This window comes from Stereum hirsutum (assembly GCF_000264905.1).
Source record: "Stereum hirsutum FP-91666 SS1 unplaced genomic scaffold STEHIscaffold_11, whole genome shotgun sequence".
Classification (NCBI taxonomy): domain Eukaryota; kingdom Fungi; phylum Basidiomycota; class Agaricomycetes; order Russulales; family Stereaceae; genus Stereum; species Stereum hirsutum.
In genome coordinates, this window is record NW_006763141.1 from 258,814 (window position 1) to 285,715 (window position 26,902).

The window sequence follows — 26,902 nt, forward strand, 5'->3', positions numbered from 1 at the left end:
ACCCCCTACCCACTTTTCCTACCCCCTATCCAGCACCCCAGGACACCATCCCGGTCTCAGAAAGTTGGGCCACATCCAGATTGAACATACTTTTGCCACACAGCCCGGTAATATTGCCCAGATTCCTAGATCAAGATCAGTGATCTAAAATCAAAGCACAGATCCAGAGATTAATTGAGCCTGGGCCAGATCTAGAAGTCAAAGTACTGCGTCCATGAAAAGTACTATGCTAGGAGAAAGTACTATACCGACCAAAAGTACTACACCGACCAAAAAGTACTACACCGACCAAGAGTACTATACTGGCAAAAAGTACTGCACCAGAAGAAAGTACTATCCCAGCAAAAGTACTACACTGACAAGAAAGTACTACCCCAGCGAAAAGTACTACATGAGCGAAAAGCACTACACCGACGGAAAGTACTATGCTGGCAGAAAGTACTATGTCGACAGAAAGTACTACGCCGACAGAAAGTACTACGCCGACAGAAAGTACTACGCCGACAGAAAGTACTATGTCGACAGAAAGTACTATGCCGGCAGAAAGTACGACACCAGCGGAAAGTACGATGCCAGCAGAAAGTACTGCAAGGGCAGAAAGTACTACGAAGGCGGAAAGTACTATACCAGCGGAAAGTACGATGCCAGCAGAAAGTACGATGCCAGCAGAAAGTACTACAAGGGCGGAAAGTACTACACCGATGAAAAGTACTACGCCAACAGAAAGTACTACGAGGGTGGAAAGTACTACACCGATGAAAAGTACTACGCCAACAGAAAGTACTACGAGGGTGGAAAGTACTACACCAGCAGAAAATACTGCGGCAACAGAAAGTACTAGGCTGGCAGAAAGTACTAAACAAGCGAAAAGTACTATACCAGCAGAAAGTACTACAACGAGCAAAAGTACTATACCCACAAACCAGCATTGCGCACTTTTACTAGCACAGTACTATACCATAGTGCCCCAGAAGCCTCAGTACTCTAAAGTACTGAGACGAGTCACTTTACTGAACCCTCTGGTTTCAATGGCTAAGTATACTACGCCTTCCTTGATATATCAAGGAGTTAGTGAACTTCAGTGACCTTCTCAGGTGATACTAGACACGTACTGATGAATGGCGGAACGGTAATTGGAGGGGTCCTCAAGCAATAAGCGCAAAAGCAGCTTTGCATCCCTCTCTTGGCTGGGCACAAAGGTTTGACAAGCAGTCTTGCTGAGATAGTGTCGAGTAAGTCGTCTCATAGACTTCCAATGTTCATCGTAAGGGGCCAATATGATACTAGGTGAAAATCCCATGCTGAAAAAGTTTATCAGCTGCAAGAAAGTGAAACCATGCCTCGTATGTATTCCTTACAGTTCGCCCGCCATCACGAGTCGAGGACGATCTGAGTAGGCAGCTTGAGTAAACAGGGCTTGAGTTACGTCCACGCTGTTCAATATCGCAATATGAACGCCGAAGATTTGTAGGTGGACAATGTCGCCTAGACCAACCCAACTGAATAACTGCAGTAAAACCCCAAATGAGAGTGAATCTGTACCGTAGCTCATTGACCAATCCGTAAACTTAAGCCAGCCAGACTCAAATGGCCAGTCGAAAAGGTTTCCTATGACAGGGTAGCCTGGTGGGCCAGCCGGATAAGGATACGGGCGAGTGCGCCTTCTGTATGACCATATGATGGCGCCCGAAAGAAGAACTATCGTGAGGTAGAGGCCGATATAAGGGAACATAATTCACTAAGGTCAAGTCGTTAGCATATATTGTAAACATCCTCAGTCTGCTTTATATGGCCTGTGCCCATGAGTGGCGCTCAGAGAGAGACTTATCGTTCCGCCGTGGAAAGATTCTCATGATCGCTCTACTTGGTGCTCGTGTACAGGCTCCGCGGGGTAGAGGTGGACCAGAACCCCACGAGTTTGAAGCGCTTGACTGCGCATCTTTCGTGTTCCCGCCCAGACTTCGCTCCCGCTTCAGATCAATCAGCTCCGATTTCAGACCTAGTTGTCCGGTGTGATTGATGTACCAAGCAGCGCGTTAGCCTATTGCCTGCCACAGCTGAATTTAAATTGTCGTGTATCTCTGATGCGCTACGAGAGTGATAGTGATCGCCTAGAAGTGGTCCTCGGACCTATGTTCATAGAGTCAGGAGAACCATGCCGTACCAACTTCGCGGGTTCTGGCTCGCAGAGCCTTCTCTGGATTGTCACCCACGAGGAGGTGCGGGTGACACGGGTTATGGGCATACCGGGAGTGTGAGCTCGGGGAGGAGATTCTGCCAGGCGAACACTGATGCAAGGCGGCACGGGGAAGACTTCACAGCAGCAGGTGCCCGAAACTTTCCACGGGATAAAGCGTAGAATTAGATCCGAGACAATGGGCGACCGCAATGTTTGCTGTTTTACACCGCTTCACAAGAAGGAAGGAACAGGAGTTCAGCTTATGAACCAACATCTTATTTTGGCTATCGAATGCGTAAAAATCCATCTGACGAACCTGCCCGAACGAGATGAAACTAGAAGGTGTGGATGCCGCCAACCGATCTATCAGTTAGGCTTCGATCGAATAAGACACATCAGCTGTGCCGCTGCATCGAACCGGGTGACAGGACTGAGTATGTGCATGGAGCATTGATGGCTTGGAGAGTATCGGTGACTGTCATTCTGAAAGAACGAGCTTTACGTTCCATCATCCCAGTAGGTAGATCAAATAAACTCCTGACAATATGATAATTTCGGATACCGCATATCAGATGCGGTACACACAGGATATTTGAGACATACAGACAACCGAGAAAAGCAACGACTCGAGTTCGAGCCACTTTCTCATCACCGCGCTACTTCAGGAAGCATCCACAGCCCTCCCTAAAGCATATTCATGAGGTAAAACTTCCAAAAATGTCAGGGGATGATACGGCATACCTTTACATACATGGTGAAACTCATGCCGGGGCGTATCTTCTCTTTGGGCTGACGTCCATGCCCATGCTTCCATTCATCCGGAGGAAGAGAGCCCACCGGTTGAGACTGCGGCGAAAGATGGAAGGTCTTGAAGCGCTGCAAGGCTCGCACTAGAAAGTACGACGCCTCGTTGATGGCAAAATCTTGCCCAATGCACTATAAAACATGAATTACATCAACACTGGACAATCAGCATCAGGTCTTAATGGAGAAACGAACAGCTCTTGGTCCATGAGAAAACGGACAATAAATGAACATGTTGCTGTTCAGGATGTTAGTGTTTTCATCGTCAAGCCATCTATCTGGTTTGAACTCGTCGGCGTTGGCGCCCCAAAGATCGTGACGGCGTTGTAGTAACAAGGACAGCGTCATGACCTGGGTTGACGGCGGCAGATAAAGCGCTTTATCAGATGCAGTGGGTATAACCAAAGGTATGCCCTTTGACATGCGAGTGATCAGTGGAGCGCTAGGGAAGAGACGAAGCGTTTCGTTGAGGACTGCACGAACTGTACATCTCAAAATGAGCTCGAGAAATTGTATCGCTTTCGAAACAAACGCACGGTACTTCAAAGCCTTAATACTGGCATATGTTGGTAATTCAGATGAGCCGATATGATCATCAATCTCTGCACGAAGTCGTCCGAGGATATCCTCATTCATGGAAAGCAAGTAGAGGGTGAAGGTGATGAGGCTAGATGTCTGTGAAAAGTTTTGTCTATTAATAGCTTCTATTGGACAGAAGATGATCTTACCGTGTCTCGAGATGCGATGAGGTACGTGACGAGCTCGTAGCGAATATGCTCCACATCTGACAAGCCGCACGTGAATATATATCCTCTTATGCAGATACACGAGGAAAATAAATGCGCCTCACCATCAGTAGAGCTTGCAAGAAAGTCAAGGAAAACACCGTCTGTCGCATCAGAACCACTGCTGGCGGTTTTGCGACGAAGGGCGTTTCTAACCAGCGGATCAAGCCAGTCAAAGATTACATCGATCGATTCTTGGGTTTTGTCGTGGAAGAATTCGGTGAGTGGCCAAGTTGTACCCTGAGCACCTCGCCGGGTTATAATGACGGCAACTTCCTCAAAGGCCTCTGTAAACGAATCAAATTCAGTCTGACCGTCGATGGGCATCGAACCCTTGGGTCCGAGTTTGGCGCGTCCAGGCTCTACTAAGGGTTGCAAGAGCGTATCGAGCTTTATACCGAACAGGAATTCCGATGCTGAATCGAGGGTGAATCGAGAGATAAGTTCTTGAACATCGCAAGCCTGTCCGAGCTCTGCGCGCGTGGTGAGAAGATCCAAGGCAATCCGACTTGTTGAAAGGCCGCCTTGCGTGGTGGCCTCACTCGGACAAACTAACAAGACCAAATCGTCTGCGTTGCGGTCAGAGAGCGTAAGGTAAGTATGTATGTAAGTATTGATATGCGTACCTGCGTTGCGGTCAGAGAGCGTAAGGTAAGGAGGACCGCGGCGCAGGAAAGGAATAATTAATGTAATGTTTGTCCTTGTTTGTACTACGAAAGTCTCGCGTAACTACCGGTGAATAATATGTGAGCCCGCCAGGCTTACACCCTCCCCCCCTCTGAGATCAGTGTATAGTTCCGAAAAAATAAGAAAGAAGGAAGGAAGAAAATGAGAATGAGAATGAGAAAAGTAACACAATTAATCAGACTGCTCGCGAAGCCGTTCTGCCTCCTTTGCCTCCCAGACATCGAGTGCCTCTGTCTGCGCCATCTCTGCACCCGAAATCCACCTCTCCTCTTCTGGTCCTTCACCCAACCATCGAACCTTATACTGCTTTCCTCGCCCTCGCCTTCTCTCATCCACAATTCTATCAATGGGCCACTCCTCCCAACCATCCGCAGTAACGATGGGTCGTGGTCCACTGAGCTCTCGATCCGGAAAGAGAGCGGGATTGTTCGCCCTATGTCGTTTGAGAAGGGATGCATGGAATCCCGGGAAGGTGCGCGGCGAGTTGGGAAGCTGAAGAGTATACTGAGACTTCTCTGGGAAGGCGTCGACGACAATATAGGGACCATCCCATCGTGGCATGAACTTAGCCACACGTTTGGCCCCCTTCCGCTTGTACTCTCGTCGCCGATTCTCCGTCGACAACATAACACGGTCTCCCTTCTCGAAAACGTCTTCGGCTGCTCGATGTTCATTCGCATGATACGCCTGGCGAATCTTGGCCGCAAGGAGATTGTCCTGAGCGTCCTTGACGTCCAGTTCAATCTGCTGCATGACCGCGCCAGCATCACGATCTTCCTTCGTCCGGGTTGATGGGATGAATGGTGGGATAAGTCGAGGAGAGTGGCCGCTCTTGAGCTGAAAGGGAGAGTATCCGGTCGATGCATTGACAGTGTTCATTATTGCGAAGCGAATCCGGGGAAGGACTGCTACCCAACCGGTCTGGTTCGCATCAACATGTGACCGGATCGCCTCGTTGACCGTCTTGTTACTGCGTTCGCTGGCACCATCTGTCTCTGGGTGATATGCTGTCGACATCTTGACCTTGACCCCGGTGAGCTTGTGTAGTGCATGCCAGAACTTGGTCATAAATAACTTGTCGCGGTCGGAGATGATTTCGATTGGGAGGCCATTCTCGCAGTACCATTCATTAAAGAAGATGACTGCGAACCTTTCAGCGGTGAGCGTCGTTTCCGAAGGTATGATCCGAATATCAGCGCCTGAACGATCGGTCATTGTGATAATCGAGTCATGGCCTTTATCCTTTGGAAGGGGTCCGATGAAGTCAATGGCGACGGATTGGAAGCGCTGGTCCGGAACGGGAAGAGGATGTAGTGGCCCGGGTGGTTTAGACGTGCGACTCTTGTTCCGTTGACAGTCTGTACATGATGGAATATACGCGCCTTCGAGATCTCTACGCATATTAGGCCAGTAGTAGTCGTCGCGAAGTGAAGCGTAAGCCTTGTCGAACCCAGCATGTCCAAGCGAGTCGTGAGCGAGGCGAAACAACGTCTCCCGTATCGAGGTATCGCGAGGAATCAACAGCCGTTGACCAACATACAGCAGATTGGTCTCTGAATCCAGGCGAGCGCCTTCGATGCTGGCTAGATTCTTCTTCAGTTTCTGACAGAAGTCGTCGGAGGCATATCCCGCCTGGATGTCGTGGAGTAGAGTGTCGTTGGCGACGATAGTGAACGTGCTTGGAGTTGCCGAACTGGTGGGGGATGCTGGCGATTCAGGCGAAAGGTTGGCGAGAGCGAAAACAGCACAGATGGGGGCAGGTGAATCTTCATCCGGCATGCGTGACATTCCATCCGCTACCGTGTTATCTTCGCCCTTGACATAATGAATATCGAAATCATACTGGGACATGTATTCCTGCCAACGAGATTGCCGACGAGAAGGTTCCTCTGGCCAGGTTTCGAAATATGCGAGAGTACGATGGTCGGTGAAAACCTCGAAGTGGGCCCCAAGCAAGAGGTATCGCCAGTGTTTCAGAGACTTCAAGATTGCGAGAAGCTCCTTCTCATGAACCGGGTAGTTCTTCTCGGCACCTTTGAGCTGAACGGAGTCGAAAGCGACTGGTCGAGCTGTCTCCCAAGTTTCGCCGAAACTGAGAACGGCTCCTGTACGACGATCGCTGGCATCTGTTGTGAGGAATATCCTCTTGGTCGGATCGGCGTAGTCGATGGTGGTGAGACAATCACGGCTAACGACGATGTCCTTGATGGCCTGAAACGCATGCTGATGTTCCGCTGTCCAAGCTGGGAAGGACTTGTCGCATTCCTTGTTGGTGAGTGGTGTGAGGTGAGAGGTATGCTCGGCGAGTGCAGGTAGGAACTGGGAGATGTATCGGACAAGACCAAGAAATTGGCGAACTTCGGTGGCCGACTTGGGTACTGGCCAGTCGACGATGCGATCGGTCTTCCGAGGGTCCGCATAGATACCATCCGCCCGAAGAATGTGGCCCAAGAAGGATACCTCCGTGCAAAACAGTTCGGTCTTCTTCGGGTTGCAGAATAGGTGTGCAGCTCGCAGGGCGTCCATCACCTTGGCTACGTTCTGTTCATGCTCTTCGACTGTCTGGGACCAGATGATGATGTCGTCCAGGTAGACGTGGCAAATTGTCCCGATATGTTCACGAAGAGCGTCGTTCATTCGCCGTTGATGAGTCGCTGGTGCATTCGTACCGCCCATCGGCATGACCGTCCATTCGTATAGGCCAAACGGTGTCCGAACAGCGGTGAGGTGGATGTCGTCAGGATGTACACGGGTTTGGAAAAAGGAGTTGGTCATGTCGATCTTGCCAAATATTTTTCCCTTCCCGCAATCGGCGAATATCTCGTCAATACGAGGCAGTGGTGTTTCGTCCCGAATAGTATTCTTGTTGATCTGCCGGTAGTCGTTGACCCATCGAGGAGGTGCTGTTGGATCTGACTTCGGAATGATGAATGCTGGTGATGAGTAGCTGCTGGATGAGGGGCGAATGCGACCGGCTGCGAGATGTTCATCAAGAAGGGCCTTCCATGCCGCCCGATACTTCTGTGGACAGGTGTACGATCGCCCCGAGACAACCTTGGTCGCGTCCTTGAGGCGGATGCGATGAAAGACCTTGGCGGGAATAGCCTCAACATCCGGAAGTCGAATTGGAAAGCGATCTGCATACTTTTCCTTAAATTCAGCATCGCGCTTCTTGAGCAGCTCCGTGACGGCGAGGACCTCGATGCGTGCACGAACATTGGTCATGACTTCAGCCGGTAGGACTGTCGCAATAGGGGCAGCTCGCTTCGGCGGAGGTGACGGTCGTGGCTTCTTGGGAGTAGGTGGTGGTATAACTCTCGGACCCGACGGGGTTCGCGGTGGGAAAGTCTTCGGGCGCATTAGATCGTATCCAACGGTCTTGTCGATGGCAGAGCGCTCCTCGACGTCGATGACGATGTGGTTGGCAACAAGAAATGTATTGCCAAGCAGAAGAGGGACACATAGATTCGGGGCGACTTTGGCCCGCACAACTCTCGACTCCCACAACGAATCCTTCGACATAACCTGCACCTTCACCCACTCTGAGAACTCGAACGAATCTCCACCTTCCTTCGCCATCGACACAACCTGCGACTGCGGGAGCTTATGGCGTCGAAGTCCGAGCTGTTCGACAAGCTCTGGGCTAATCAGAACTGAGGGTGAACCGATGTCGAGAAGAGGCGATACAGGAATGGGAAATTCGACGTTAGGACCAGTGATAAGACAGTCGGGGCGGAGATGAGCTTCGTCTAGAGGAACGTACTCGGATTCATCCTCAGACGAGGTTCCATTTCCGAGTGCGGCGGATCCCGTCCCAAGAACGGCGATGGGTTCTGCCTTCACAGGGGCAGAGGTCGACCGAGGTTTGGACGCTAGGGCCTGAGCTTCGGTGAGTGGGGCATAGCCGACACCGGAAGCGAATCCATTCGGACAGTTCTGGGTCTGGTGATAAACCCAGAAACGACGGCACTTCCGACACCCGTGGTACTTGTTCAATAGCTCCCTCTCCGACTCTGTCAACCGCGGTAGACGAGCCTCGGAGGTAGCGGCAGCGGAAGTAGAAGGTGTAGCGACAGCGGCGGAGCGAGGGACATACTGCGTGGTGTTGGTAGCACGACGAGCGTCGCGGTCTGCCCGATTGCGAGAACGTTCGGCTGCGACGGCCGATGCGACCTGCTCGCGCACGTCCTGGCGCTCGTCGTCGACGGTGCGGATCTCCTCCAGCCAGTCCTTGATGTTCGTTGCGATGATCCCCTTCCGTTCGACGGCCTTGGATAGGTGAGGGTCCATATTGGCCTCGAGAATCTCCATGAGGCGAGTATCGTTGGCGTGGTACGTCGTACCGAGAAGGGTGGCGTTGGTTTGGCGGATGTGTGTGGCCCACGACCAGAAGTCGCGCTCGCCCTGATGTTCTCCGTTGACTGATCGGCGTACCTTGAGTTCCCAGTTCTTCGGCAGCCAGACCTTTGCCATCTCCTTCATGTACGCGTCGAACGTGAGCGCGTGGAGCGTGGCCGGATTGCCTTGGTACCATGCACGTATGACCGGATCCTCCATGCCTGAAACCACCATCTCCACCTGATCCGTTGCCTTGATCTCCTTGTGGCGGAAGTAGCTTGTGCAAGCGAACTTCCAGTCTTGCAGGATCTGGGGAGAGAGCTCGCCAGGGGTCAATATCGGAGGCTTCGTGACGGACTTGTGGTCAACCGTCGCGAGTGTGGTTCTGTTGCGTGTCGTGGACATCGTTGGCGCGGGCGATGGGAGATCGGAGCTGTAATCGGAGTCGGATCTCGGTGAGGGAGGGCCTGAGAGTGGAGGAGACGGATTTGGAAGGACGGATGGGACTGTGGGAGGCGGCGATGGATGGGGAAACGGTGTGGCGGCGGTCGGCGGGGACGGAACGGCTTCAGCAGCGTTGTTTCTCGCGCGAACAGCTGCTCGTGTGAGGAGCGGTGTTGGCGTTGACGGTTGACGGCGAAACGCTATCGTGACGGGTGGAGCACAGTCGGCTTGACTGTACGCGCGTCTCAACAGCGGCGGTGACGGTGTGGTCGGTGTTAAAAAAAAAGTGAAAGGCCGCCTTGCGTGGTGGCCTCACTCGGACAAACTAACAAGACCAAATCGTCTGCGTTGCGGTCAGAGAGCGTAAGGTAAGTATGTATGTAAGTATTGATATGCGTACCTGCGTTGCGGTCAGAGAGCGTAAGGTAAGGAGGACCGCGGCGCAGGAAAGGAATAATTAATGTAATGTTTGTCCTTGTTTGTACTACGAAAGTCTCGCGTAACTACCGGTGAATAATATGTGAGCCCGCCAGGCTTACACTTGTGCGTTCAAATATCTCGAAATCAGCAATACGGGCCTTCGAGAAGAATGGGCGAGCCATCGCACGGCCCTAAGGAAAAATCAATAGGTGTTCCATACACTCGGGTAAGTGACTCACTTCTTTCCAGAGAGCTCCCTCTCTGTGGGAAGAGTCAGAGGACGGTAGTGGACTAAGCGTGAGTATCCCGACTTACGCATTGAATAAACCTGTGCCTAAAAGCTTGTCACTGTGATCGGTCAGCGACCGGTTCATGAAATCGCGTAGAGACTAGCTTACATCCGCTCGTGCCACCCGACACCCTTTTCGAAATGCGGAAACCCCGTCAAGGACACGAATTGCAATACGTCTTCATCCATCGTAATGACCTGAACACGAGTAAAGATACGCCAATTTAGAACTGTGACTGCTTCCTACCTGGTCCGTCCAGAAGATGCGAGTATTAAGTGTCGTACACTGATACTCTGCGAATAGTTCGGAGAATCCTTGAAAAACATAGCCAGTTTCAAACAGCTTGACCATGCGCAGTACGACATCCAAGTTCCCTGGCCACTTTCCTACAACGCGGGGAATGGGGTTGGCGTTCAACTGCTTAGCAGCACGACCCTGAGTCCACATTGAATAGCGCGACCTGATAGAGATTCCGAGAGGGATGCTGGCGATCATGACCACTATGTAGAGCATGCGGCTGCTACTGCAAGAAACATATGACAAACACAAGAACACAGCGGCAGGAGGAAATATGAGGGCTTTTGCGAGTGCGAGAGTGATACGTTTGCGATAGTCTGGTATGGACTTCTCAAAATTCGTCTTGGTCCTTCGTGCCATGTTGAACAAGATGAGGGGGGTGGAGAAGAGTGGTCATGCACGCTGCAATCCCTTCTATCGACGCGCAGGCGCTGGGCGGAGCTGAAACTCATTCGCGGCTGGTTTCGGCATGTCTCGGTACCCTCCGGTGAATAAGTCTCCTTCCTTCCGAGCGACGCAGCGCTATGGTTGGCGCTCAGATCAGTCAGCGCTCAGCGCTAGTGACGCCCTCCTTCATGGGGCGCTATGGCCCACTGCACCGTTCTTGAGGACAGGATCGATGTGTATAATCGGATCGCGTCTTACTTGGTCCTCGAACCCCATTTAATCAACATTTGATAGCTCGCATCACAAGGAAACACTTGCCCGTGTCTGCGGAAGATGCGTGGCCCTGTGCGCCGATTTCTGTGCGGGGCGTGCGAGGTCTCTGAGTCCTTACTAGCGGCCTAACACCTCAAAAGCTACACGGCATTGACAAGATTTGGATCATGCCTTCAATGCGCTGACTCTGTGTATACTTAGCCCGCACAAAATATTGATAACAGCAGAAAAGAAATCTCCATATTTTTCGGCCGCTTCCCAGATCATACAGCGTTGAGCGCTGAGCGGCTCCGAGTCTCCCACGTCGCTTGTGCTCGGAATCCTTGAGGAACAATATCGTTTCCGAAGCTCGAGGCATAGACACTTCCACTGCCAGGGCTGTATATATCAAACTGGTAAGTAACTTCCTGCAGCGTTTGTGCCGCAACCCGAACGCATGTAATGTGATCTATCATTTGAAACTCTCAATCGAACAAGATACATCGATATCGACTCTGCCCTCGATCCTGTCTTTTTTGAGACAATAGGCATTGCTTTGGCGAGGATAAACTATTTTGAGTCAAATATAGAACACGCAAGTTCGCGTCAAGTTTTGTGTAGGCGCGCGATGTGCGCGTTCGAAGGGTAGCCCCCATCGAGTGTGCCCTCCATGCGGAAGGCTTCTGCTCCCGAGGAACCCTTCGGACAGTGAGTAATCATCATTTCGCGTATCACTGTTCTTCACACACTGATCCCTAACTAGTGCCAGATGCCGTTTCCGTACTTCTCTTGTATCAGAATCAGTGAGTTCCATCAGCCACCGTTCAGAATGGAGGAAGGACCCCGAAACATCGACCCGGTCAACATCAAGGCAGCCGTATGAGAGGACATCGATGTCATACTGGCTGTCGCATCAAAGTCCAGCATTCTATATCTCAGCTCGGTGTGGGCCTCATGCTTTCCTTTCCTTTCCTAGTAATCGTTCCCAGATCGCTGTATCTCCGACGCTGGTAGGTGAGCCCCTGATATCAGAGATATTAACGCCCGAGGGGCTGTAATGTGTGATCAGGTCGTGAAATGTTCCACTATGACCCAGATTCCCCATGTTTCCGTTTTATTGACTGATTATTTCTGAAATTGTCGCCCTGATGTTACTGCATCCGGTGTGGTCTCAAAGTAGCTTGAAATTGTTGCTGATCCTAATTCAGTAAATGTTGATGATTGGCTAGTATGCTACCGGATTAATGGGTACGAGTTGGATGGCTATTTTGAGGGCATCTTGCGCGAGCAATAGATCACCTCCTATGGAGGGCGGTTGATGCGCATAACACAGTGCACCAGAAGATACACAGGTTTTGATTTCTCACTCGTTGGATTTCGATAGGTTATCGTGAGTGTTCGGGTATGTAGGCCCATGAAGACTGATGACTCTAAGCTTTTACGACATACAGCTGCCTTGAGAGTTTTGCCGTCAATTTCCTCCCAAGTAGAAGACACTTAATAACCCGGACATATGGAGAGCTCGAATTGTGAGTATATCCTTCACATGGCACTAGGACTGTTGTACGGCACCATCATACGGTGAGACTCGTCGTTAGATCATTATCGAGGGTATCTGTTCTCGTACTGATTGCCCCTCTACCCTTTCTCGTAGCACATACTGCATCTCTATGAAGCGCCATTTATACACGCTTGTCCTCTTTACTTGGACGGATTACAAGACAATTTTCCTCCCTGTGGTCAGTTTATCATTGAGTCATCGAGCAAACACAAAATAGATCATTTACTATGCACCTCCGACATTGTAGATGACATTTGCGTGTGCAACTGGACCAATTTCTACCTACCGCCATTTCATCAAAACCGTGGTCTGGGTGTTGACCCATTTGCTTATATGCAATGTGTCAAATCAGGCCAAAAGCGAAGACGAAGACTCAGTCAACAGACCCTGGAGGCCTCTCCCGTCCAAGCGAATAACGCGCTCTCAGGCTATTTCACTCAAGTGGATAATGGTCTCTGCCGGGATGTCATTTTCCATCGCCTGTGGCACTCAGTTTGTCATACTCACCCTTGCATTGGTGTTGACGACTGTATTATACGACGACGTCGGACTCTCACGAAGTTTTGTCGGAAAGAATGCCTGCAACATTCTTGGATACGCTGTCTTCGAATCAGCCGCGGTAGCACTAATGGGTAAATATCTATTTAGCAACTCTCCCGATTCACGAACTACTCTAATTTATCAAGTTCATGATTATCTCTCGCAGCACCACATTCGAAATTTGACTCTGTCTCCCTTTGGGCCATTGCACTAAGCGCGATCCTCATATTCACCACCATTCAGGCCCAAGACTTCTCCGATGTCGAAGGCGATGCCCTTGCCGGTCGCGTTACATTCCCTATATATGCTCCGGAGTTTTCGCGACTGGCCACCTTGCTGACAACAACGGCATGGTCAGTCTTCTATGGATGGTTTTGGGGAGTTGGCCCTGTGATTAGAGTTCTGCTTGCGGTATTGGGCACTGCTGTGGGTGTAAGGTACTATAAGCTGCGAACACCAGTCGCAGACAAGCGAACATACGTGCTCTACAATGTATGTGACTAACCATGCCATCAATCCATCCGGAATACGACATTGCTGACGAAGAGTTCACAGGTGTGGCTTATGATGACGAATATTCTAGCCATCCACGCAAGAACAGGTGTATTGTGGTTCTAAATATCCGACTTCCGAGTCAGTAAATTATAACATCAATTACCCTATGTTTTGAGTGACTGTCTCGAGAGCCCGAGCGATAGATAATATACAGCTAATATTGGTACCCTGGCACATAGACTAAGCATGTCCTCATATATTTGAAGACCTAGTGTATCTATGTACGTTGAACCACATTGCAACGGAATGTCTCGAAAAGCAGCGAGACCAGGCATGTGGCCGTTTCGGCCAAAGACAATGGTGCGCGGTAACAAAGGGACCGAGATGTTGAATTTGGCACGAACCCTTTGGCTAATGCGCGTGCTGTGCGGCACAAATGTGGGACTGCGCCATCAAGCGTATCTGCTGTTACAAAAATCAGAAGCCGATAGCAAACCATGGCGAAGCTGGCATGAGACATAGGGGTTGAAGTACGCAAGAAGCAAGTCCACGGAAAGCAAATAGAAAGAGATCAGGGATGAGAATCGGGTGTGGGAACTTGGTGTGGCGAGAGAGTGTAGTTGTGGCCGTGGCCATGATATCGTTACAGGACTTTGAATAATGCCCCCGAGTTGCAAAGCGCTAGTACCTGTGATGAAGAAAAGAACGCCTGCCCCCAAAACGCCTCATATATGTAGCTCACAGAAGTTGTCCAAGTGACGGATGACACGTTCAAACACCCCTCAAGACCGAGAAGATTCTTGGCACGGTGTCGCAGCTGAAGCTACAAATTTCCCAAGAATTATCCAAACAGAATCATTGGGTTTAGGCGTGATGACTCGGACCATCCGAATTAACACTTCACTATACAATTGATGAACCAAGCTTACACCGAAACTACGTCCAACGACGCATCACTGATTCTGAGTTTCGAAAGGCTTCTGTCTCATGTCGTTGTTCATGGTCCGTAACACCGAACTAGAACAGCACACAACGGGGACATATTGGTACAGAAAAGACTTGACATTCACGGAATGGGTCTTCCATCACGAGTGGCCTTCGCAGTCTCACTCTGGGCTTCGTTGCGTAAATAGCGACTAACAATCTTCTCGTAATGACATTCCTCCTATGTAGTAACCTCATAAGTCACATTATCGATGTGCGAGAACCAAGACAAACTTACGCTCGTGGTTGACAATACACTCTTCCTCGTTTCCAACTGCTCAGCATATTTCTTCCACTTCTCACTAACATCCTCTCTCCTGTAACCTCTATGGTCCCTCGCAACATTATCGCGAACAACCCACGGCGCTATGGAAGAATCCACCAAACTCCACTGATCGCCAAGAAAATAGGGGCCTTTCACCTTGTCCGTAAACGCCCTCAAGGCCGTCTTCAGCTCTTCTAACGCATTCTCCTGTTTATCTTTCTCTTGTGCCATCACAACGCGAAAAAAACCGGGAACAATGGTTTTGCTGACATGATCGATCCAAAGGCGAGCCTCGGCAAGAGTAAAAGGGTCGCTCGGGAGGAGAGGGGTGTGATGTGGGTAGGCGTCTTCTAAAAATTCGCAGATTATGAGTGACTCGTACAGAGGACGTCCCTGGTATTCAACAGCTGGTATGAGACCCTTTGGATTGATTTCTGTGATATTGATACGATTTGTGAGTCTCCATCCATATATTCAGGGAATAGACTTACCGAGGAAGTGCTTGTCCTTCTCGTAGGGATTGACTTCTTTGTACTGGTACGGAATTCCCTTCTCTTCGAGAGTTATCCAGCTCCTCTGCACAAAAGGACAGAACTGAAATGTATTTAGTGATCCTGTACCTGAGTATGTTGTAGGGGAAATGAACTGACCCATCCGGCCCAAAAGACCAAGTCCTGAGGGGAACTATGTTCCTTGACGGTGAGTGCAGCGTCACCAGTGGCATAGGGGAATATATCTGCGTCGGGCACCGACATAGTATCTGACGTTCGGCGGACTTGGATAACAGAGAGACGGGTAGAGAGGCCGTGAGTGAGACCGTGACTGCGAACGTTACAAAGCAAAGCTGCAGAGTGCCGTAGTGTCCCCGGATGCATCGCTTTTGAGTGGTTCGTCGGTAGCTCCGAGGAATAGATAGAGCGTGAACAACCTGCTATTTCCGAGCTATTCGCGAACAGGGAGAACCTCTCTTAACTCGGACCGATACTCAATGTAGTAAGGCGAGCACAGAGACCGACAGACGCTCCATGTCATTTACGGCATTGTTTCTGCTTTGCAAATATCAGCTTCTATATTTGATCCTTCTTCGTACCCCGAACACTGTATGATGATAGTGATACATTCGCATGTTATTTTAGACTTCGCTTCGTTTAGTACTTCGCAAGGCAGAGCTCAGTAACTATTTTTCCTGTACTGCTTGCGGCATCATGAACAATCTCGGATCAGCCTCAATGACACTCTCGATACGTCTAGGACTACAAAACCACTGTATATTCCAGTATAGTCACCATGGAATGACTTCAAAATGACGGAGATAGGAGATAGTTTTCGGAGATAGTAAAGCCTTGTATAAAACGGGCAGTGACAGCGGTGCCACAAGGTCTCATATTATTTGTGGCCGTTCTCCACGAATACAATGATTCACGTGGAGGCGAGGAGAGGCGAGGCGATTCTTTCGCTCTACCCTGCTCTACCAGAGCAATCAAAGTACGAAGTATCTATAGCGCCCACCGGGAATAGAGCGAAAAGAAGGCGTAGCCCGGAATAGAGCGAAAAGTTAGGTTTAGGCAGATGCCGTCCTGTACAGCGAGCGCGCGATTTCCGGATCCTTCGACAAGAGACCTTCCAGCGCCAACAACTTTTGCATCCGCGAAGCCTTTCGTAGCATTCCATGAGAATTATGCTGACGCTGTTACTAATAGTCAATGCGCTTCTGATATGACGGCCGTACCTTCGGGTCTATCCCACTGCCCTGGCAAGAAACTAATGTGGCAATCCGTGGGACGTTCCTCCTCGGTCGAATTTCTGTCATTCTCTCGTTTAGCTGAATCTCGACGATGAAAGATGCGGTCTACATCAGGATCAACCTCGTGTCTGATATCAGGACACCCGTTTGATGTCTGCCACAGGACGCCTGCGCCATGATAACAAAATTCACATCTCTCAAGAACGGTGGTAGGCAGGTCCCGGCGTTTGCTTGTCAGATATAAGGCGGCGATTAGTACTAGCACAAAAGTCTCGCCTTCCTCGTTTCTCAGCGCTAACTCAGACATGACTATATCGTTTGCTGGATCTGAAGTGGTCTCTTTATTCCTAGAGGCCACGCTATATGGTAAGTCAAATTGTTTACTGCCTTGAGTCCTACAGTATTGATACTGAATTTCACACTGATAGGGCTCTATGCCATGCTCTTCGGACAATCCCTACGCGTTATTATCCATCCAAAACGCTCGAAGAGGACCAACATTCGAATGGTCATCGTTTCGGTCCTTCTGTTCATGCTGATCACATGGGTAGTTGTAACCAATTCCACTTTTTCTTGTCATTGAATAACAAGTGCCTTTGATTCAGCATATCTTTACCGACCTTGTCCGACTAGTCCTCGCTCTGCAGAACAGCGAAGCTGTGGCGAACGTTGCTGCGATTTTCGGTGATGCAAAATCATTATTTAGCGTAATGAAGACAGCCATATACGTCGGAGTCACGGCTGTGTCTGACACTTTCATAGTACGTCCTACTAAGTATCTACTCTATTCTTCCTTTAACGCGAGCCCCCTTTCAGGTTTATCGCTGTTATGTTGTTTGGAATAAGGACTTCCGAGTCATTATACTGCCCGCAGTGTTATACCTTGCCGATATAGGTTGGTATATGCCATAAGTACTATACGAGAAAGCGCTGATATAATACGATAGGGGCCGGCATTGCTGCGACCGTGACTCTCTCCGAGCTGCCACTAGGGCAACCCTATTACATCCAGCGGCAATTCAGGGTTACTGAGACCTTTTTCGCGACCACGTTGGCTCTCAACGGTCTTTGTACTGGTACGCGTTCTTTTCGAACCTAAATAAATGATTACTGATTCCTTTGTCTAGTCTTGATCGCCTACCGGGTCTGGAGCCACCAACGGGCCATGTCGATTGCTATGCCGAATATGAAGGGGCCTCAGAATCTGAACCGTGTGGCTGTCATTGTCGTTGAATCAGGTGAGGCAGATGTCCATTCTACTCTCTGTCTTCGCTGGTTCCTTAGCTTTGAATACCATAGGGGCAATATATGTCGCAGCTTTGATCGGGATGATCGCCATGTACACTTCTGAGATCACTGTTGCCTTCAATGTCTTCTTAGATATCGTGAGTTCAATTTGCACTGAGTCTGCATTATCAATTTTATGGAGATCTTATCGTGTCTTTACCAGCTGTCTCCCATTATTGTCAGTATTCTACTTCAGCTCTTTGTCTTGACGACTCACTAATCTTCTTTATTAACCTCAGGGTATCACGGTGCGAACACAATGTCCCCACATCTATTGTGTGTGCAGCACTGACAGCGGTACCTCATCAGTATGCGCTTATCATCGTTCGCGTGGGTCTTGGTATTAGCCACGAAACCACCGTGACTATCTCCACGCTCGCTACAGCTACACCTCACCGCAAGCAACAGGGTCATGGCCTTATTTTTCGACCCAACCATAGTTTCACCGGGACTTCCGCCACAGAAGCAACTAGAAGTAAGAATGGAATCGAACTGGGCGACCTACGCGGCTTTCGGGTCGACTCGGAACACTCAGCAAATACTGGCGATTACATCCACACGTCTCGACACGGGTCAGTTGAGTTGGATGCTTTCGAGTCTACAGATGTTGCAGAGAAAGGCCAGGGTGAAGCACAAGAGAAGAATATAGTCATGGTATAGGGGTTCTCAAGCTGAATACGGGAAATTTTGCAACCTTTGTACCTGCCGTTCTAGTCGCTGCGGAGAACGTGAACCTAGCCATCCTGGTCTTCATCGAGCTTCATCGAGCTTTTTGTCGATTATAGTCTCACGACTGATCTTCCTTTTGCGATGCATGTATAATGTCGCTGCCAGCTGTATTTCACCTTGTCCATAGATTATAACGTTGTTGTTTACGTGGTATTCACCACTTGAAAATCTGAGAGCCACAATACACGTTGCATGCCGCGATGTCTTAAGGACGGGTTAAATATGAAAGGATTGTGTCTTTTTTTGAGGTAGCCAGCGTCTTGTGGCACAGCTTTCAGGGTATATCTGTATCCTCGAGAGAAACACTTTTGTTCAATTCCGTATTTTGTCACTGATGTGACTGGAAGCTGAGAATTGGGCGCTGCAGATTGCATCTTACCCCGTAATTTGGCTGAGATCGATCAGAGAGGGCTATATAAGTACCAGTCTATCAAGCAGCATAAAAGCCACCCTGCAGAGAAATCTCTCAGTCACCCCACGCTCTATATCTCGACCGCTATTGCACCTGCTCAATACCCATCATGCGAGTGGCGATATGGTATGTCAACTGGCTCGATGTATGTCATCCGGATTTAACAAAGCACAATAGTGGTGGCGGCCTTGGCGGCCTTACTCTGGCGATAACTGTCGGCAGGTATTCGAGCATACCGATTGATATCTACGAAGCGACCGACGACATAGGAACAGTCGGTGCTGGACTCGCCATATTCAGGAGGACATGGACTGTTTTCCAGCAGATTGGGATAGATATAGAGATGGAGAAAAGAGGTATACCTCTACCGTACGAAGGAGAACGTACGTTGCTATATGACTCCACCTGTAACCGTGTTTGTGTCTGAGTCGCAGACGAAAGGACTCGCCGGAGTTATCCGTGGAGCCAATCAGACAACCGACGGAGAGGTTATATTTCGGCTTGTAGTTCCATGTACGTGTCATACACCAGCCACCTCTTATCCAACGACTCATGTGTTCTTATCGTCGTAGATGGTTATGTCGGCCTCACTCGCAATGACCTCGTCGACATGCTGAAGGCGCTTCTTCCCTCTACCTGCACGATCCACACAGGCAAGCGCCTAATCTCCTATACAACCTCTGATGACATTGTCAAGCTCGTATTCTCCGATGGAACGTCGGCGAATGCGAACATCCTTGTTGGCGCAGACGGGATTAGATCAACCGTCCGAGCCCAGATGTTTTCATACCTTAAGGAGAGACAAAGCCTCCCGAAGTACCTGGAGCATGACGACGAATATCGCAGGACTGTAAATCCAAGGTGGACTGGGACCCAAATATATCGAGCATTAATACCTGTGGAGAGATTGAAGAATATCTTTCCTGACCATCCTGTATTGACGTCGACAGCGGGAGCTTGTGTAAGCGCATCTACTTGTCCATGAGCGCAGTTCTAACGCGAAACATAATCTCTAGTTCAGCGGTAAAAGCCAGGTAACTGCTCTCGTCTACTGAAATTACAAGCTAAATCAAGTGTCTGCGGACGAATAGCATATCATGGCCTTTCCAATCGCACGCGGAGACCTTGTGAACTTTCTAGGGTTTGTATCCCGACCCGTGGAGGAGGGCGTCGCACTCGATCGTAAATGGACAGCGGAAGCGACAAAGCAAGAGGTTCAGGGTTATTTCGAAGGCTGGGAGCCTGCGGTACAAAGTCTGTTAGCGGTGAGAGCTGTTTTTTCTTTTCACTCCGCGACTGTCCAGCATGCCAAATATCTTTTGTGTAGTGCCTGGACCCCGTCTTATCTCGCTGGGACTTGCATGTCATGGGAAAGCTCCCACTCTGCGTGGACGGTCGAGTGGCATTGATAGGAGATGCGGTATGAAAACTACTCCAGTCTTTGGTGATCGTAGTTAGTCTGGTTCGCTAACGAAGACAAACTTCCATTTGCATGTAGGTACATGCGATGAGCACTAATATAGCTGCTGGTGCGGGACAAGCAATGGAGGTAGTATTTTTCCACCCGTAATTTTGTATGTGAAAGTAAACTCAAAGCCTATATCACAACAGGATGCATATATCCTAGGTCGCCTTTTGGCACATAGCCAGATGACACTAGAGACTGTGTCTGTGGCGTTCGAAGCATATCAAGCAAAGCGCCTTCCGTTCGTGAACCAGATCATTGAGAACGCGAACGAGGTCGGCCTCATGTATGAATTCAATGGACCGATATACAACGGAGAGGAGCGACGTGACAAGGAGAAGATGGATGAATGGGCCGCCAGGATCTACAGTATGTGGGAGTTCCAATGGGTTGGAAGCCCCGAAGAGGACTGGGAGGAGGTAAAGGGAGAGTTCGAGCGCCATATCTCCCAGATGAGCATGAAGTAAGACTAGTGGTCATAATGTTCATGCTCTCGCTTTTCCCAGTAAAGCATCAAATAGATGATTAGCTATGAGGACCAAAGAAAAGGGTCATCCGATAGCAAGGACACAGATCGGGGGCCTTAGGTATACTCAGGAACCAGTGGAACAATAATGATGCTAGCGCGGCCCTGCTATGCATGAGTGACGAGAAACACCAAGGGTTTCAGCACTCAATATTTGATCAGCGTGTCGATTAGTTGATGCTAAGAAATTAAGGTTGCTGACTTACCTTGAGACGGTAGACCGCTAGCTTCAAGCTTCGAGTACACTGAGTAGTAAGAATACGCAGTACTGTCCATCTACTAGGAAGGAGAAAAGACACATGCAGAACAGACTGCTGCGACACAGGGATTGCTCTTCAAGTTCCCGCTCGGTCCTGCCGGAGTTATGCCACTGAGGAACGTGTTGCGCTAATCAAGTGCCACATTTCCCAGCTTTCCGCCACTCAGACGGTCACAACAGGCGAGCTGCGAAGGCCACCAACTCTTCCATGGGCGCAAATCTGTGCCATCAGGAGATGTAAATGCTATAGAGAATATCTCTGTACGTTTCAGGGTAGCGCACGGAGTCGACACTGGCTTGAATCATACATGCAGCCCCAACCATGTCATCGTGAAAGTGGTAGTAGACATCGTTCAGCCACTTCGCCACCGGGACGTACAGACTTGGTACAGACCCGCAGGTGACCAAAACATGAGTTATAGACATCTGTATCAGAACAAGGCACGTGGGTGACTGAGAAATGACTCCGAAGTCCAAACCATGTAAAGTAATCATACTGTTCGTGTCAACGGTGTCCACAAGACGAGTACAAATAAAGGATGCCTGTTCACGCGATCGGCCACTGAGAACGTACAGACTAGTAGGGGTGACCAAGACGTCAATCATTAGAGAAGCACACATAACAGACAAAGGCCCGTGGGTGAGCAAGAAATGACTCCACAATCCGCAAACATGCAAACAGACACAGAGAAATCGAAACCTGCTTTTGAATGGTTCGGCAAACCCTGCAGTTTTATGGTAAGTTTTTGATGATAATATGAAATGGCAGTGTAATGTCAACACAAGACGTACCTTGGCGTAGTACTCTCACTGGAGACCGGAAATCATCTCAACCATCTCGTCCCCATAGATTCCCTTTATCATCTCCGTGTCCATATCCAATTCTAAGTCACAACCATTGAGATAATCCCAATCTACCGTCTTCACGACACGTTCTAACCTGTGCACCCAGACCCCTACAATCCTACATTCCCGGATCGACAGGTGTTTGATGGGCTTCCCTAACGTCTGGCGTTTGGTGAGAAAACCAGGTAATGCTTGATGGAAAAGCTTCCTGCTGCCCGGGGTGGCGTCCGCGAATCTGACTTCTCTGAGTTCGAGGAAGGTGAGGTTGGGGAGAAGGACGCGACGAGCGTGATTGGGTTCCGTGGTGAGTGTCGAATCTTTCTTGTTCTTGAGACGAGCACTTTTAGACGTTTTGGACGAGTTCCTGCGGTCGTCCTTGGATTTCTTTGACGCAGTCAACGTGCAGCAGAAGGCGATGGCTAAAGGGCCTGTGACGGAGATGTGCTCTAGTTGCTTGAGATGAACGAGTGTATCCTTGCATTTATTTGTGTCCGTGAACTCTGTCGGCTTCGCCATACGAAGAGTACGGAGGCCCCTGAGATCGAGGAGGGTGCTGATAGATGCAAAGGAAATGTCCTTGGAGTACATCAAGGTCAAGGAAAAGGTGGCGGGAGCGTCGGTTCCGTAGCTGAATATGGACACAGGAGGGAAGGCCGTGCGCTTGTTAGTCTCGGGCTCGCTGCCGGGTATGTCCCACGCGGTTACCTTCAAAATATGAGCCGTGCATCCATGAGGAATGAAGGAGAGTGTGCGTATAGGAGCTCGAAGGTCGCTGTGGAGACGAGCAGTAATCTCCGGGAACAGAGTATCCTTGATGGCGAGTTGGTCGACATCATTGTCGTCCGGTGTACACGAGAGAAGAAGATTTGCTGTCGGGGGAAATTGAACGTGTTGCAGGAGGGGACCACAGTCGGTGACAGGACCGCCGAGAGTGATGCTCTGTAGGATAGAAAGATGAAGTGTAGAGGAAGGCGAGGGGCTTTTGGCATCGTAAGTAGGTAAGCAGTTCACGAGAGAAAGGCGTTCTAGAGAGGGCGAGTTCGCAAGCATCATCAAGAAGTCATTAAAAGATTGGATAGGAGCTGTGCTAGTCTCTAGAAGCCGAGGAAAACTAATGGAGAGGTCGGCCAATGACGAAAGAATGGGAAAACAGGCGGGAGTGAGGCTGAAACCGATTAATGTAAGGCGACGCAGAGCCGGAAGAGAGTTGCCAAAAACATTGCAAAGCAGCGTCTCCATAGAAGAGACTGAGATTCCGCTGCTTTGATGCCTTAACTCGAGGATCTGTAGCAATGGCGCCACGGGAACGATTTCTGCGGTTTGTTGCAGAAGATACGCTTCGTCGTGGATGGTGAGGACTCTGATATTGGAGAGATACCTGCGAAGAAGCTGGCGGAGGATGATCCTACTTTTGTCTGAAATCGTTCGTGCATCGAAGGACAGAGGCGCCGATTTTGCGAGTGAAAACATCCAAGTCGCCCACACCGGTCCCAGAGCAAACGAGATTTCGGTCCAAAGTCTGGGATCAGCCAGGGCAACGCTACGCCATTCTTCGCAGACGTGCAACACCATGATCCAGCCGAGCTTAGTGATGGGTCGAGACGAAGGTGCGGTGTGTGACATTTGACTCTGGGGAACGTCAATACAACTCAGAAACCAGAAGCAGCGAGAGAGGATCACCGGTGGTAGACGAGCAGAGAGAGAGAGCAGGTTACGGCGTCGTTGAGCCAAGGAAATGGCGAGTTTCAATGCCCGAACTTCCTCGTCCAGCGTCAGACGGGCGGCAGCAAGTTGTTCTTGGGTATTGTGAGATGAAAGAGAGGTGAAGGCGACGATTCGGGAAGTGATTGCTGAGGTCCAATATTGGTCCGGAAGGTCCTGCAACCGGTACAGGCACATTAATACGCATGGAGCAAACAGCATATATGCGGAAATGATGAACAAACTTTAGCATCGCGACTGCAATTGCTCATTAGACCGTATCTGCAAAGAATTTTTTGACCTCGCTAAAGCCCAACGGGACTCGACGATTGGTCTGAGCACCGTTTTAAAGTCGTTTTAAACGGTTGCAGATACGGTCTAATAGACATTCTTATGCTTGAGTTTCCTTTTTGCGCTACGACTCTTCACATTAACCGTAGTTCAGAGGTTCCGGCGACAATCATGACTAGGTGATAGTAAGTACGCCTGTTGCAATAGGTAGTGAGCCCCAGTGGAGAAGCAGACGCAAATGGAACCATCATACGAGACGATGGTGAACTATCGGCCGGGGAAGGTGATAGCGGATGAGCAGCAAAGCAAGAAGAACTGATGATATATGTTTTCTGAGCATACTAGAAGCAATACCCTGCGGTTGGCAGAGACCAAGAACACGAAGCCATCAATAAGTCTAACTTTGACTCTGACCCCGAGCGAGCGTGAGCACCAATATCGTCGCTAACCAGGATAGATGAGTCAGATCAAGCTGTGGTCCTTGTACAGACCAGCATAAGTATCCGTATGTTTCTGCAGTCTCGTAGCAGCGATCGAGACCACTTGGACGTACATAGCTCACCCTCCGATGAACTCGTTGCGGTCAACGTTCAATTAGGTTCAAGCAACAGGCCCAAGTCGATGTGGCACAGAGCGGCCCGGTCCGGCCAGCTCTGTTCGGCCATCCGATCTGGATGAAGGCGCCCAACACGGTGCTCACCACACCCACCACGACCACCACGACATCTACCACCGCTCTCCTTCTCCTTTTCGCGTTCTCGTTGTTCTTCTATAGATCGAGAGACTTTATATCCAAGCTCGATAGATTTTGCAAATTCGCTCCGATGGTATGGTTTATTTCTGAGCTTAAATGAGTAGTGAGCAGGCGCTGATTAGGGTCATGGGTAAATTTGACTGGCGTAGTCTAGCAAGGCCAGCAAGAGAGCCGAAGAGGAGAAGTTGCTTCAGTTTACTAGCATTACGAGCGCATCGTACGTATATTCTCCAGCCATAATGACATTGCTTTCCAACGCGATGATTTATTGCAACTGCGCCTGCAACTTCCCCTATCCCGGCCGGCTTCCTCGTGTGATCCATCACTGACACTCTTCGCCGTATCTCCAGGATCAAAGATGCCCGCAAATACCTTGACAAATATAAACGCGTAGAAATTGCCGTAGATGCATACTACAACGACCTTTCATCCCGCCCCCGGACGACCGAACCGCCTGCATCCACATCTAAATTGAACGCTGTGTTCGATAATTATGCAGGTGCCCTCTTATCTTACTCCCACATCATGGAGAGTGGATGACTGACGGTATAATACTGGTGGTCAGACCCCAACGATCCGGATTTGATTACCGTCGATGGCACCATCAAGCTCTGTGAAGATCTTGGAGTTGACCCGGAAGACGTCGTCTTACTCGCGGTAGCATATGAGCTGAAGAGTCCGAGGATGGCAGAATGGAAACGGCAAGGTTGGATAGCTGGATGGAAGAGTGTTGGGTGCGTTCCTTCGCTCGTAGTCTAATTCTGTCCAGTCACTGAATGACACGGTGTGGCCCATTGCGTTGATCGGAAATGGCTGTCTCTAGGTGTGACTCGATCGCAACGATGAAGACTTCTCTCCTTCGATTACGCGACAAGCTAGGATCAGACCCGAACTACTTCCGCTCTGTATACAGTTACACATTTGATTTTGCGCGCGCTGAAGGTCAAAGATCACTTCGTGCGTGTCCATATCATTTATCTTCCCTCTATATCTTCCTTGTGGCCATGAAACCATCCCATGATGCTCGCTTCTCATCCGTGCATCTTTGGTACTACAGCACTGGAAACCGCACAAGCTTTCTGGGCCCTCCTTCTCCCACATGGAATCCAAGGTGGTGCCCTCTCTCACATTACAAGCCGCGACGATGACGGAGACGACAGTATGACGGGCGCTGACGAGGGCTGGAAGCTCGAGTACAATTCGTGGTGGTACGAATTCTTGGAGAATGAAGCGAAGATGAAGGGTGTTAGTAAGGATACATGGATGATGGTGCGTTTTCTCCACTACCACATGTTGCATGTTATTCGGGTATATTCATGACGGCCCTGGTGGAACTCAGTTCTTCGACTTTGTGCGCTCGATTGATTCGAAATTCGAGAAATACGACATGGAAGGTATGTGCTTATTTCTCTGCCTCGTACGCCACCTCCACGCACTCCACTAACTCACAATCTTCGAACCCTTCCCGTCGCCAGCTGCCTGGCCCTCAACAATAGATGACTTCGTCGAATACGCCAAGGGCCGGATCGCTACTGGCGCATGATCCAGTCGAAGAGTTATATCCTAACCTCATCTACGCCCTGTATATCCACAGCCTGGTTCTTCGCTCCTGCTTTATGTGTGATCGAAATACAGTGTGATTTAGACATGGACGTGGGTGGAAGACGGAACGATGTACCTATCTGGCTGATTCTGTGCCGTGATGTTGTATTCCTGTATCGAGAACACCGTTGCTGTGATAATGAATTTGCTTTGTCTTTTTGTCGCATTGAACCATGTACGTATGCTGCTTCTGCGCTGGCGGCTGAATGAGTGCGCGGAAGCTGAGTGTGTGGCCCACCACGGGTGCCACCCGGACTTCGGGGCGTGTCACGGAAATTCAAGCCCCGCCAGTCAACATCAACAAGGTGCTTCGAGGCGCTTTGGCCTTTCTTACCGCACTCGCCCTAGTCCTCTGGACGCTCATTCATTCCTGTCAGCTCTAGAGATGTCGCTTTCACCGGATCATCAGTGAGATTTCATCGAATACGCTATGGGACATTACTCATTCATCATTTATAACCCTCAGAACCGCACACAGCGAAAGTTCTACCGCCGCCCAAGGATCGAACTCGAGCCAGGTTCGTATGTCATTCCATTCTGACTGCACTATCGCACTCC

General features: G+C 49.8%; 11 protein-coding genes across 11 annotated transcripts; 5 read left to right on the forward strand and 6 right to left on the reverse strand.

Moving 5' to 3' along the window:
• Positions 1-391: 391 nt before the first annotated feature.
• STEHIDRAFT_158934 (uncharacterized protein) lies at positions 392-841 on the forward strand (the record flags this gene model as incomplete). The annotated part of the gene is made up of 1 exon (XM_007306341.1): positions 392-841. One exon carries the CDS (start codon positions 392-394, stop codon positions 839-841), a length of 450 nt encoding a protein of 149 aa, XP_007306403.1.
• A 249-nt stretch (positions 842-1,090) lies between these two features.
• On the reverse strand, positions 1,091-1,639 carry STEHIDRAFT_20383 (cytochrome P450; the record flags this gene model as incomplete). Its single annotated transcript, XM_007306200.2, has 3 exons — positions 1,091-1,301; positions 1,359-1,485; positions 1,543-1,639. Coding segments are annotated over 3 exons (435 nt in total), but the record flags the coding sequence as incomplete, so codon positions are not given.
• Positions 1,640-2,835: 1,196 nt separating this feature from the next.
• Positions 2,836-4,095, reverse strand: STEHIDRAFT_158935 (cytochrome P450; the record flags this gene model as incomplete). The annotated part of the gene is made up of 6 exons (XM_007306342.1): positions 2,836-2,863; positions 2,931-3,115; positions 3,179-3,465; positions 3,520-3,658; positions 3,712-3,767; positions 3,834-4,095. The coding sequence occupies 6 exons, from the start codon at positions 4,093-4,095 to the stop codon at positions 2,836-2,838; spliced, it is 957 nt and encodes a 318-aa protein (XP_007306404.1).
• A 265-nt stretch (positions 4,096-4,360) lies between these two features.
• STEHIDRAFT_100265 (uncharacterized protein) lies at positions 4,361-5,334 on the reverse strand. Its single transcript, XM_007306343.1, has one exon. It carries the CDS (start codon positions 5,319-5,321, stop codon positions 4,530-4,532), a length of 792 nt encoding a protein of 263 aa, XP_007306405.1. The 5' UTR covers positions 5,322-5,334; the 3' UTR covers positions 4,361-4,529.
• Positions 5,335-7,874: 2,540 nt separating this feature from the next.
• STEHIDRAFT_82131 (uncharacterized protein) lies at positions 7,875-9,570 on the reverse strand. Its single transcript, XM_007306271.1, has 2 exons — positions 8,219-9,570; positions 7,875-8,108 (listed from the first exon to the last, which is right to left on the reverse strand). Exons 1-2 carry the CDS (start codon positions 9,196-9,198, stop codon positions 8,099-8,101), a joined length of 990 nt encoding a protein of 329 aa, XP_007306333.1. The 5' UTR covers positions 9,199-9,570; the 3' UTR covers positions 7,875-8,098.
• Positions 9,571-12,553: 2,983 nt separating this feature from the next.
• STEHIDRAFT_132655 (uncharacterized protein) lies at positions 12,554-13,488 on the forward strand (the record flags this gene model as incomplete). Its single annotated transcript, XM_007306344.1, has 3 exons — positions 12,554-12,622; positions 12,692-13,076; positions 13,151-13,488. 3 exons carry the CDS (start codon positions 12,554-12,556, stop codon positions 13,486-13,488), a joined length of 792 nt encoding a protein of 263 aa, XP_007306406.1.
• Positions 13,489-14,545: 1,057 nt separating this feature from the next.
• STEHIDRAFT_132656 (glutathione-S-transferase) lies at positions 14,546-15,483 on the reverse strand (the record flags this gene model as incomplete). Its single annotated transcript, XM_007306345.1, has 4 exons — positions 14,546-14,644; positions 14,702-15,162; positions 15,220-15,322; positions 15,379-15,483. The coding sequence occupies 4 exons, from the start codon at positions 15,481-15,483 to the stop codon at positions 14,546-14,548; spliced, it is 768 nt and encodes a 255-aa protein (XP_007306407.1).
• A 1,294-nt stretch (positions 15,484-16,777) lies between these two features.
• On the forward strand, positions 16,778-18,419 carry STEHIDRAFT_112681 (uncharacterized protein; the record flags this gene model as incomplete). The annotated part of the gene is made up of 10 exons (XM_007306346.1): positions 16,778-16,838; positions 16,901-17,019; positions 17,078-17,233; positions 17,289-17,367; positions 17,420-17,548; positions 17,600-17,710; positions 17,757-17,857; positions 17,999-18,007; positions 18,145-18,331; positions 18,364-18,419. The coding sequence occupies 10 exons, from the start codon at positions 16,778-16,780 to the stop codon at positions 18,417-18,419; spliced, it is 1,008 nt and encodes a 335-aa protein (XP_007306408.1).
• A 590-nt stretch (positions 18,420-19,009) lies between these two features.
• Positions 19,010-20,898, forward strand: STEHIDRAFT_100269 (FAD/NAD-P-binding domain-containing protein; the record flags this gene model as incomplete). The annotated part of the gene is made up of 7 exons (XM_007306347.1): positions 19,010-19,256; positions 19,389-19,859; positions 19,892-19,923; positions 19,992-20,165; positions 20,228-20,320; positions 20,399-20,449; positions 20,512-20,898. The coding sequence occupies 7 exons, from the start codon at positions 19,010-19,012 to the stop codon at positions 20,830-20,832; spliced, it is 1,389 nt and encodes a 462-aa protein (XP_007306409.1). The 3' UTR covers positions 20,833-20,898.
• A 1,059-nt stretch (positions 20,899-21,957) lies between these two features.
• On the reverse strand, positions 21,958-23,619 carry STEHIDRAFT_158939 (uncharacterized protein; the record flags this gene model as incomplete). Its single annotated transcript, XM_007306348.1, has 1 exon — positions 21,958-23,619. One exon carries the CDS (start codon positions 23,617-23,619, stop codon positions 21,958-21,960), a length of 1,662 nt encoding a protein of 553 aa, XP_007306410.1.
• Positions 23,620-24,699: 1,080 nt separating this feature from the next.
• Positions 24,700-26,493, forward strand: STEHIDRAFT_100272 (DUF298-domain-containing protein). The gene is made up of 8 exons (XM_007306349.1): positions 24,700-24,815; positions 24,892-24,959; positions 25,093-25,241; positions 25,308-25,476; positions 25,566-25,699; positions 25,800-26,011; positions 26,082-26,136; positions 26,218-26,493. Exons 1-8 carry the CDS (start codon positions 24,813-24,815, stop codon positions 26,283-26,285), a joined length of 858 nt encoding a protein of 285 aa, XP_007306411.1. The 5' UTR covers positions 24,700-24,812; the 3' UTR covers positions 26,286-26,493.
• Positions 26,494-26,902: the final 409 nt, after the last annotated feature.